Source organism: Bos mutus, chromosome 8 (assembly GCF_027580195.1).
Source record: "Bos mutus isolate GX-2022 chromosome 8, NWIPB_WYAK_1.1, whole genome shotgun sequence".
Taxonomy (NCBI): domain Eukaryota; kingdom Metazoa; phylum Chordata; class Mammalia; order Artiodactyla; family Bovidae; genus Bos; species Bos mutus.
This window is the reverse complement of record NC_091624.1, coordinates 51,350,662-51,361,511: the sequence shown is the minus strand read 5'-3', so window position 1 is coordinate 51,361,511 and position 10,850 is coordinate 51,350,662. Positions and strand designations below refer to the sequence as shown.

Sequence of the window (10,850 nt, the reverse complement as noted above, 5' to 3'; positions counted from 1 at the left end):
ACCATTACTCCCCACTGGCCCAGGGGCTGGCAGTTTGCCTGGAACCTCTCAAGGGTGGGGACTCTGCCTCTCCCGCCCTTGCCCAGGACCCAATCCAAAGCGCCAGCACATCATTCAAGTTGCACAGATTTGTTTTGACCCCGAATTTATCAGGAGAGCCAATAAAACTCCCCACAACTCCGATGAGCTTTGTTAAAGCTATCAAAGACCATTTAGGAAGTTGTAAAAATGAATGAGATCAAATGCTTTTTCTGAACTTAAAAAATTACTTTTATTTTAGGAACCAATAAAATTATGGCAAATATTTACAAATAATTATCTCACATAAAGGTTACATAAAATCAATTCTTCACAAGTAACACTCATGAGAAGACACACAGATATTGAAACTACGCCAATCTTATTGCAAGTTTCTCCAACTAATCTAAAATAAAGGTGTTGCGGTCAACCATTTAACTTAGAATAAAACCACAAATTCCAGGTTCAATGAGAAAAAAATGTAAAAAATTAACCAAAATCCCACCCCTCTTTTTTCCCCAGTCCCACCCCCAGCCCCTGCCCTCCTCCCAACAAAAGAAAAATATGTCTGACATCTTTGGCAAATCGGCACTGCTGTAATTACATTCAAATATTATTACACACAAAAGCAACACACATCACTAAGGAAAAAAAAACACCAATATTTCAAGTCAATTATTTTCTACTAGAAAAAAAGAATACAAAACATACACATTTTTAAGAAGCATTTTTTTTTCAATCTGTTGGAGACATCATCTCCCATTTTCAAAGGCAATTCAATTGTGGTATTTTTTGTTTGTTTTTTGTGGGTTTTTTTTGTTCTTTTTTTGTACTTTTTTTTTTTTTTACAAGTAAGCGTCTATGCAGGCATCACAAACTTTGGCAGTAACAGTAGATATGTATTTTTTTGATGCTGGAAGGTCAGTCCCTAAGACAGTCAACTGTCTCAAAGAATGAAAAGCAAAAATCCATGTGTCTGCCTGGCAATGAGTTCCATTTGCAATGTAATCTGCATTTCTACAAATACTCAATGTCCAAGGCCACTAGAGACTGAAAAACCAGGGCAGCGTCTTCCAGCAAGAGTCAGGGCAAAACCCGAGTCAGATTTCCACCCTCGGCCCAAACTTGGAGGCCCAAAGGCTGGGCCCAAGAAGTGGGGTCTCACTGCCCACAACCCCACACTGTGCTGGCAGCTTGGATCCAGGGCGCGGGCCTGCCTCTTCCTGAGCCCCAGGACAGGCTACTGCCAGGTCTGCTCGCCTCCTCTGACCAAAGGCAAGAAGAGCAGGCAAGAACTGGCATGAGAAGACTCAGTGCTTCCTCTGAGTTTCAAGTACGTCTGAGGTGTCTGGGTGCGAGTGTGTGTGTGCGCGTGTGTACACTCACATGGGCACGTATGAAGGGGAAGGCCAGATTTGGAGGCTCTGAGCTTTGCAGGGTGTTGAAAATAGACTCAGGACTTATTTATTTTCTTTTTTAGCTTTATAGCAATTAATTGGCTATTGATTGGTTGGAATGTTCAACTCTCCATTTCCTCAAATACAATAAAATAGTTTCATTAAAATGTATTCATGCTTGAAAATAAGGGAGCCATTAAATGGTTTCCTTTCTGTTCCACTCCAAGGGAAATGCACTGTTTGTAAATCAACAATCCGTCATCCAAAATCACTTGTTGTTTACGGTGCTTTTGGAGAAGTTGAGGGATGTGGCCACGAGCGTGGTGACTGTGGGGTTAAGAGCAGTCCTGTGGCTGCAGGAGTGGGTGGGCCCAGGTTGGGATGAGTGAGGCTGCAGGTGGGCCTCCTCCAGCTGGTCCTCAGAGTCAGGGAGGAGGGCACCAAACTCCCAAGTAGTCCCTCCCCGCCATGCTCAGAGTTGTCAAAGCTGAGGGGCAGAATTCCTGCCCTTTCCGTCTGGCCCAGAGGCCAAATATACCACCTGAGACCAACCCCCTTTTAGAATTCATCAAGATTCCCTCAATAAATAAACAGCTGCATTTTCTCCTCGTGTGGCTCAGGAGTCTTAAGATGTGGGAAGAACAGACTTACTGAATGGTAGTTCTGTTTACCCTTGGAGGTGAGCTAAACAGAACCCCTGGGAACATGTGGATTGAAACTCTAGAATGGTAGGGATGTCACCCCGAGGTCCCCTTTGATTGGGGGGGGGTGGAGTCCAGGAACTGGACCCTGTGTTGAGAAATTACAGCGGATGAAAGATCAGCTGGTGCCTGCCTGCTCCCGGCAAGAAGTGCCCTGTCAGAGAAGCTGCAGCCCCCTCGTCAGGAGAGCGGGCAGGTACGGGACTCGCTCCCCGTCGGCCCCCTGGGACCTGGCCGCCATTTGGAGGCACAGCCTTGCTGACAGTGGGGAAGGTGGATCAACACCGCAGCTCCACCATGAATATGCAAGAGGGAATCCTGAGTTCCGGGGACAACAAGGGACAAGGGGCCGAAGGGGCTGCAGGGAGGTGGGGCAGAATGCAGGCTAGGAGTCATGGCCTGACTGTCCAACTTTTCAGTAATGTATTTTGTTATCTCTTACGAAATGCGCTTGCCTTGGACCTCTCCGAGGCCCAAAGAACTAAAGGAATACATTCTTTAGGAGCACCAGTGTGCGTGCCTGGAAACCATCAGTGGTGGGCTCCTGGGTTGGTGAGGCCAAGGCTGCAGGGCCGCCTCTTAGCAAGGACGCCAGGGAGCCGGCCTCGCCTGCAGGGCTGTGGATCCACCCACTCTAGCCTGGCCCGGCCAGTCCAGGGACCTGGATTCTGCTTCACCCTTGTGGCGGTTGTGTCTCAGACATAGCTCATTTCTAGGGATTTGTCAGGAGTGCCTGGTTTGTTTTCAACATTTGCTCTCCATGACTTGGAGCTAAATTCTAACTGAAATGTCACCCAAAAGAGGGTGGCTGGAGCCAGAGGCCGCCACGGCAGGGCATTAGCTCAGGGATGTAACTTCTCATAAAGAGATTTCATCCTTAGTGCCCCTGTGGCCACATCTGGTGTGCTTCCCTGGACCTGTGAAAGACCCTGGCAGCACTGACCTCCCCTCAAAGCCAACAGTCCCCTATCCCGACCACATCCCATGGTCTACCCCGCCCACCTGCAAAGCCCACACAGCCTTCGAAAGCCGGGAGTGTGGGAAGGAGAGGGTAAGTCTTGGGAGTGCCTGTTCCTGACACTGACTTGCTGAACCTCCTCTCTTGCCTCTCTGAACTCCCATCTCCCTCGATGTCCTTCATCTGCAATGAAGGACAGGAGGTGAAGAAGAAGGGAGGCATTGATCAAAGACTGGGGGGTCACAAGCTGGTGATCCATGGGTCAAATTTCACCCAGACTTTTTTTTGGCTGACAGAACATTTTAAAGATCTCACACTTGACTGCCATTGGGTAGGGCAAGCACCCACCACCTAGGATGCCTGTGCCCTGGAGAAGTGACATGGTCACCCCACCTGCCCAGCCCTAGCTGCTCTAGGGCCCTTGAGATGGTGATGGTTGCTTCCCAAGGCTGTGGGCACCCCTGATGGCCCAAATCTGGGACTACCGCATATTGTCACAGCCAGGTTTGAAGTCTGTTCCATAAGGAGGACAAAGAAGAGAGGAGTGTGGGGACATCTCTCCTGACACTGGAGCCCAGGACCCTGTGAGTCAGAGCCGGGCGCACGTGCAGGCCCTGTCAGGCCTTGGGTGAGCTCCCACACCTGCTGAGTCTCAGGCACAGCAGGGAAGGAGTAGGGGTAAAGCCTCAGAAGTGTTGGTGTGGGTCTGGCAAAGACCTTGCATTTTGTCAGTGTTAATGGGAATCAAGTTGGACCAGCAAAGTCACCAACACCCTGGCCCCTCCACCAAACCAGCCTCTGAGTCACTGTTTTTTCTTTCCTCACTGCAGGCCTTGGGGTTTCTAGGAGACTGAAGGGTGTTTCTAAGCCAAACATTCCCATGACAGGAGCACGAACCTGGAGAGAGAATGAAGCCAGGAAATCTGAGCATTCTCTTCACCTCTGTCTTGCCATGTGAGCCTCTCTGTTTTCCCATCTATAAAATGGGCATTGTGATCTTTGCCCCATGGGATGGATGGTCAAGGATTGCAAAGCACCATACAAACATCAGTAATAAAAGGGTGAACCCTAACTAAGGCGCCTTGGGAAAGGGATGTGGATTTGATATGTCATCAGATTTTTCTAGGTTGCAGATAGACTAATGATATGAAAATTTTTTGTAAAATCTACAATGTCCTTTTCAAAAAGGGCTGGAACGCAGGGCTGAAGGCCCACGGAGCAACACCCCAGGCCTCCTGCCACAATGCTGGTGAAAGCCCTGGCCTTGTGTTTTCCATTCAGAATTCTCTGGCATCTACTCAATGGCGTGTGTCCTTTGGAACCTTCTACTCCAGCTCCTAGGCAGCTCTGCAGGCAGCATGGGAGCTCAGTGGGTGAGATCAGGTACGTGTGCGGGAACATGCGTGTGCTTCCATGTGCGCTTGTGCTTCTGCCTGGCAGCCCAGGAACCAAGTAATGTCTAATCAATACAAATTCAATCTGAGGACTCCAGAGGAGAGAGGAAAGGCATGGAGGGAGCTCATCACAGGCCAGGAGGAGGAACAGGATGGGGAGAGGGGTACACTTGGGGCCAGGTGGGCTTTGATGAGGAAGGATAGTGTGTGCTTAGGTAGCCAGTTCAGGGAAAGGTGGCCTCCTCCCAACAGCCTGAGACCATAGGAGCATCAGAATCCAGGGATGTGGGTGCCAGAGGCCAAGAGGCCTGTGCTGCAGACCCCAGACTCCGCCACTTTCTCTGGAAGGGAGGGAAGGCGGGAAAGTCCAGGTGACATACCTGCTCCTACCTTGCCTGGCAGATGGAGGTGCGAGCCGGTTCATCTGGGCTCCTGGAGGTGGGCTCTGGCCCAAGATGCCTCCTTTCTTTGCATAGCAGGTTTCAGGATGGTGGGTGTGCCTGCGGTGAGCCCACTGGGGCCAGCTCTGCCCTGGGGACTGGGCTTCCTTGGCAGTTCTAACCTTGGCGGTTCTTCCTTGGCCCCAGGATACATCATCTGAGGAGGTGGCCCAGAACCATCTCCTGCTGCCCTCACCATCAACTTCTCGCCCCAGGGAAGGGAGGATCACTACAAGCCAAGAGTCAGGGGGCTGAGCCCAAGCCTCATCTTCAGTAGTCGACTAGACTCCACCTTGTCGAGCCTCAGTTTCCTCTTCTATTCTACCACTTTATAGGGGTATTGTGGTGGTGGGGATACTTGGTGGTGGTCAGAGGAGGTCTGCTCTGTCTCCCTGCCTGATCCTAGGTCTCCCCGAGCTAGGCCTCAGTTTCTCCTGAGGGGAGCTGACTTACGCCTTCCTCAAAGCTGATTTTCACCCCTCTAGGTGTTCTTTTTTTTTTTTTAATTTGGTCCAAATGTTAGCAGGACTCAGGTGCCCCAGTCTTCTTGCTCAGAAGTGGAGGGCCTGCCCCAGATGCCCCTGTCACAGCCCCAGCAACCGGGGAGAGGAAGTAAGGGAGGGAGAGCTGTCAGGTAGTCCTGCAGGGGACTCCTGCTGTACCAAGGCAGCCGAGGCTCAGAGAGGGGAAGGGTCTTGCCTGAGGACCCATAGCAAGGCAGGCAAAGGTACAGCCAGGACAAGACCTCTTGGGCCTGATGACGTCAAGCATGGGCTCTCTCCACCCCAGCTCCTTGCCAGCTTGGTGACATGCAGACATCAGGCACATTGTCACAGGAGATGGCCAAGTCCACTGTCAGGGCTGTCATTCAGTCCAGATTTGGATGACGCCTCTACCTGGCTGTTCTGAGTTGGCAAGAGATAGTATGCAAGGAATTGAGGCCCAAGGCAAAGAGATGGTGGCCCCTGGTACCTCCATTTCAAAACCACTCCCAGTTCACACACCAGTTCCTCACTGCCTGTCCCATTTTAGGAAGCTTTCCTCTGCTCCCCAGATCTTCCCAGGTCGCTTTTTCTGACCACTTCAGCCCACAGTGAGTTCTCCCAACTCCCACTCCAGGCTCCCAAGGCCCTTGGCCATGGCCTGACCATCACACCCCCTTGTGTCAGCAGGTAGGTACCCACTACGCAAAGCAGGCCTTGGCCCCTACCCGAGCACCTTGGTTCCCAGCTGCATAGTAGGCTCCATGAGACGGAGAGGGGCTGCTCAGGAAGTTCTGGCTGACTGCTGTAGGTGTTTGTGGTCCTTGGTCCAGACAAAGTCCTTTTTGTTAATCACTGTCTACGTGGCAGGGACAGGCTTGCCCTGAATCCACTCTCTGGCGTCTTGGAAGGTGGGAGAAGTGTCCATGGTGGGTGTCCAGTGTGATTTGAGCCTGGGCGCACCTTAGTAAACACATCCCAGTTCAGTTCAGTGGTCCAGGGCCAGGGCGTCTGGAGAGCCTCGTGCTCCGCCTTGGACCATCATCTTCTGGGTCTCGTCCGGCCCTAACGCTCCAAGTCCACAATGTAATTGGTATCTTGGATGCCATCTCATTTTAAAACAGTAGCTGAGGAATCTCCTAGACGGTTCTCTTTTGAGTCCTTTGATACAGAAAAGAGCTGCTTGCACTGCATTGGGCCCAGGGAAATGGGGGCAGGAAGCCAGGGCAGGGTCTTGAGGGGAGGGGAGTGCTTAGAGCAAAACCAACCCAATGAGACTCTTAGTCCAGATATTAAAGAAGTAGCATGAGCAGAGGCTGGGGTCGGGAGGTGGGCATCCTTAGTCTCAAGGGCAGCTCCAAACCCACCTTCGGGGGCACTCAGGACAGAAGGGTGGCTCTGTGCACAGGTCCAAGTCCTCCTGTGACACCTCCGGAATGCTGGATGCAAAACGGGTGGGCAGTCTGCTCAGCTGGATCCTCGGGCCCACAAAAAAAGCAAGAAGGTATTTACATGGGTGCTGTTGAAGCAACGAAAGCAAACTTTTCCTTCCAGGCTTGGGGCAGGCAGATGGGCGGATGGTCAGACAGCTCGGGGTGTGGGGGTGGGGTGGGGTGCTGGCAGGCTGCGCTGGGGCTGTGGTTGTCTGCAGAACAGTCTGTTGGTTTGCACTCACCACCGGGAGAAGCTCATAAGCTGACTCTTAGAAATGGACAGGTGTCTAGAAGTCCAATAGCTCTATCAGAGACCCCGGAGTCCCTGGCAGGAAATGGGGGAGGGAGTTTCTGGCGAGTAGGGGGTTGCTGGGGGGGGGTGGTCTCATTGGGCCCCTCTGGCTGTGTTTGGAGGGGGCTGGGAGGCTATGGCCTTCAGTGATATGTGTCAGAAATGCTTGGCGCCTGCCTGGCTCTGGGGGTCAGTGGCGGTCGTAGGCAGTGGCAGCTGTGGGCGGAGCGGCTCCTCTGGCGGCAGCAGCGCTGTAATAGTACGGGGAGCCTGAAAGAGACAGGAGAGGCCACAGAGGTTGGAGGGAGACCTCGTGCCCCGAGCTCCGTACCTGGGGTCCCCTTTCCACCAGCGTCCCCTACCTCTGTCCCTTCCTCTTCCTCTCCCAGTCCAGACCACTGTCCCCTCTCACCAACATCTTGGTCCCTCCTCAAGGCACTGCCTGCTTATAGGTTTCAGGGCCTCCTCACCAGCTAGAGCTGGGGTGGGCAGACTGGGGCCGATCCCCCAGGCCTGATACAGTAATTCGTGTTTTCCTGGGACCTGGCCTTGCCCTGTTGTGTCTGTGGTGCTCTCACGCTGCTGCTGCAGAGCTGAGTATTACAACAGAGACCACATGGCCTGCGAAGCCTAACATATTCACTAGCAGGTCCTTTACAGGAAAAGTGTGCCAATTTCTGACCAGGAAAATGAAAAGTCATCACTTCTTAGGCCTGTGGAAGCTTGGTGACCTAGCCCTGCCAACCTCTGAACTTTCTTCCACACCACCACCCTCCTGCTCACACTCAGGCACCCCACTCCTGCAGAATCCAATTCCACAACCCTCTCAAATATACCAGAGTGCTGATGGCAGCTACAGCGGGTGGAGCACTTGCATCCCACCCTGTCACGTCCTTTATACCTCTTGTCTCATTTAAACCCATGGGGCAGGTAGAGTTAGCCCATTTTATCATACTCCCATGCCTCTGTGCCTTTTCCATGCCCTGCCTCCTGCCTGGAACATCTTGGCTGCACTTCACACCCGCTTCCCTGTCTGCTGCATAGTGCTGCCTCCTTCAAGTCCCCGAGTCCCTGTCTCCTCCTCTGGGACACCCCCTTTCCTGAGCCTACGCCCTGTTGCAGGCTGGACCACATCCTCTGATCACTTCCTTCTCTTCTTCTCCCCCCTTCACCTGGATGGAGAGTCCCACAGAGGGGCTGGGTTCTGCTTTGCTCAGTGTTCACTGTCAGCCCCCAGCCTGCAGCCCAGCGTGTGGTACGTGCTCATCTGGGTTGGCCGAGAAAATGAGCAATGGCACCGAGTGAACCAACAATAGTAAAGACCCTGCCCATTCATTCATTCATTTTTCCGACCCCACTGGCTGCAGTGCTGGGCAATAATGAACAAATGCAGGCCAATGCTCAGAATCAAGAGGGGATCAGAGCTCTGAGAACAGAGCTCTGGGAATGCAAGATTGTTCTGGCAGAGTCAGGCTTTTCCTAGAGGAAGCAGGTTGGGTTGAACTTGGAGGATGTGAAAGTTTGGGTATGTGAATACATGGGAGGAGGGAAGGGTATAGCCCTGCTTCCTGTGACCTCAGGCCAGAGCCAGTGTGGGGCCTCCTGTTTTGATGCTGGGTTCTTCCCACTGTCTCTGGGCTGCTCTCTTTGGATGACATGCTTTGGATGAGGCCTCCAGGAGCCCTGCCCTGTGCTCAAACTTCTCCCCAGGTATGAAAGAGTCTGGGGATTCTCAGGGGGACAAGCAGATTCTCAGAGCCATGGAAGTTAGAGACACTGGGCCATCCCCTCCTTTTACGGGTGAGGGTGGTGGTGGTGGAGCTGAGGCTCAACAAACGGAAGTCATGTGCCCGAAGCCACAGAGCTTGGCCTGGAATTCTGGTTGTCAGTCCTGGATTAGGACTCTTTCGGCCATGATGCAATTCACTGCATATACAGTCATGTTGGAGAGCCGTGTTTATCCAAGTGGCTAGCAGCTGGGGTCCTGCCAGCCACTGTAGACCATGTGTCTGCTGGGGTAGGAACAGTAAGCTTCTTAATTCCTTGGGGGAGGTGGCTCATTCTGAAATCTCACCCAAATCTAAACCAGTCCTGGCAATTCTCCCAGATTCCATGACTGGGCACCAAGGCCTGGAGATTGCCATTCAGGCTCTATCACTCTTGGCTGAGTGACCCTGGACCAGTGGCTTCACTCCTTGAGCCTCAGATTTCTCATTTGTAAAAGGAGGTCACAGGGGGCTGTATGAGGGCACCCACGAGGTAAAGATGTGAAGGTGCTTTGGAAATTGACACTTTTCTAAGCCCTGTGTATCCTTTAACTCTTTTAATTTCCACAACAGTTCTATCAGGTAGGCAGTAGTATTGCCCCCATTTAGCAGATAAGGAAACTGAGGCACAGAGAGAATAAGAGGTTTGCCCATGGTCACCCTGCTAGTATGGAATCAAGAGGACAGGATTGACCTGTGCTACCAGCCCTAATTAGTGGATATAATTCTCCCTCCTGGCCCCCAGGAAGGCAGTGTGGCTCAGGCAGTAGTGCTAGTGGGGGAGCAGTCAGTGCTGGAAGGCACGGAGTATTCTGGAATATTCCGAAAGATGGGTTTTTCTGCCGCCCCCTGTCACCTCCTTGATTGGACTCTTGCCTCAGATGTCTGTCAGCCTTCTCTGCTCTCTCTTCTGTGCAATGGAGCCAGAAGCATCTGCAATACCAGCCTTGCATCCTCCCTTTAGGGCCCAGGTGAGAGGGGTGTGTGTGTGTGTGTGTGTGTGTGTGTGTGTGTGTGAGGTAAGGGCCAGTCCCACAGGCCCAGGCATGGCACAGAATCAGGAAAATCACAGGGGCTGCCCACACAAATGAGGGACAGGAAATCCTGGCTCGGTCCCCTGAGTTTCCCTGGAGTCAGCTCTCACCCTGGGCTCTGACTCTCTCCCCTCTCAGAGTCTAATCTCTTGGCCAGGCCGTCCAGCAGCCCCAGTGTGAGGGCCCTCTGGCAAAATCAAAGAACGCCTACATTTACCATGAGAAATGAAAACATCACCTCACAAAGCGCTCTGTCTTCCTGGTGCCCATTAGACCTCCATCTAGAATAAACTTGTCCTTTCTTCTGTCATTTTTCCTCTCTAATTCACATTATCATCAATTTACTTCTTGACACAGTCATTCCGGGCTCCTACTCGTTCTCTAATCCCTTTACAGCGGCCACAGGCGCTCTGGTTCTAATCCTAATTGACCGCAGCGGCCTTTCTTCCTGCCGCCAGCCCGCCACCCCGCCTGCCTGGGGCCCCAACGGGATGCCAGATCCCGGCCTTCCTGGCTGGGCCTGGCGTGCGTAGCCTGCGGGCAGCTCCCAGGAAGGAGCGAGAAGAGAGCCTCAATAGATGGCATCACTTGTCGTCTCTTTGGCGGTGTGTCCCTGAACAAGGCTCCCTTCCACCAGACCGGCTGAGGTGTGGGCAGGGTGTGTGAGAGTCTTTCCTGTTTCCATAGCTCCCGCTGTGGCACAGAAAAGCCTTGGAGCAGATTCCCCCTGATTCCCTGCCTAAGTAGCAGAAATAGTAGCTCTACTTCTCTAGCCCGGTGGGTTTCCTCCAGCTGAAGCCCTGAAGACACTGGGGGCAGGGAAGGCTGGTAGAGGGGAACAGGCCTGGAACTTACTTACAACTTATGGCAGAGCAACATATGGCAGGGTTTCCCAGGTGGCGCTAGTGGTAAAGAACCTGCCAGCCAATGCAGGA

The 10,850-nt window shown here is 52.6% G+C and overlaps 1 protein-coding gene across 1 annotated transcript in view; it reads right to left on the bottom strand.

The window, feature by feature from the left end:
• Nucleotides 1–568: 568 nt before the first annotated feature.
• The window catches only part of PAX5 (paired box 5), a 180,517-nt gene continuing 170,235 nt past the window's right edge, over nucleotides 569–10,850 (bottom strand). The window contains exon 10 of the mRNA XM_070375639.1: nucleotides 569–7,385. Coding sequence (XP_070231740.1) covers nucleotides 7,306–7,385 — 80 coding nt within the window. The 3' untranslated portion in view covers nucleotides 569–7,305. The remainder of the gene's footprint in view (nucleotides 7,386–10,850) is intronic.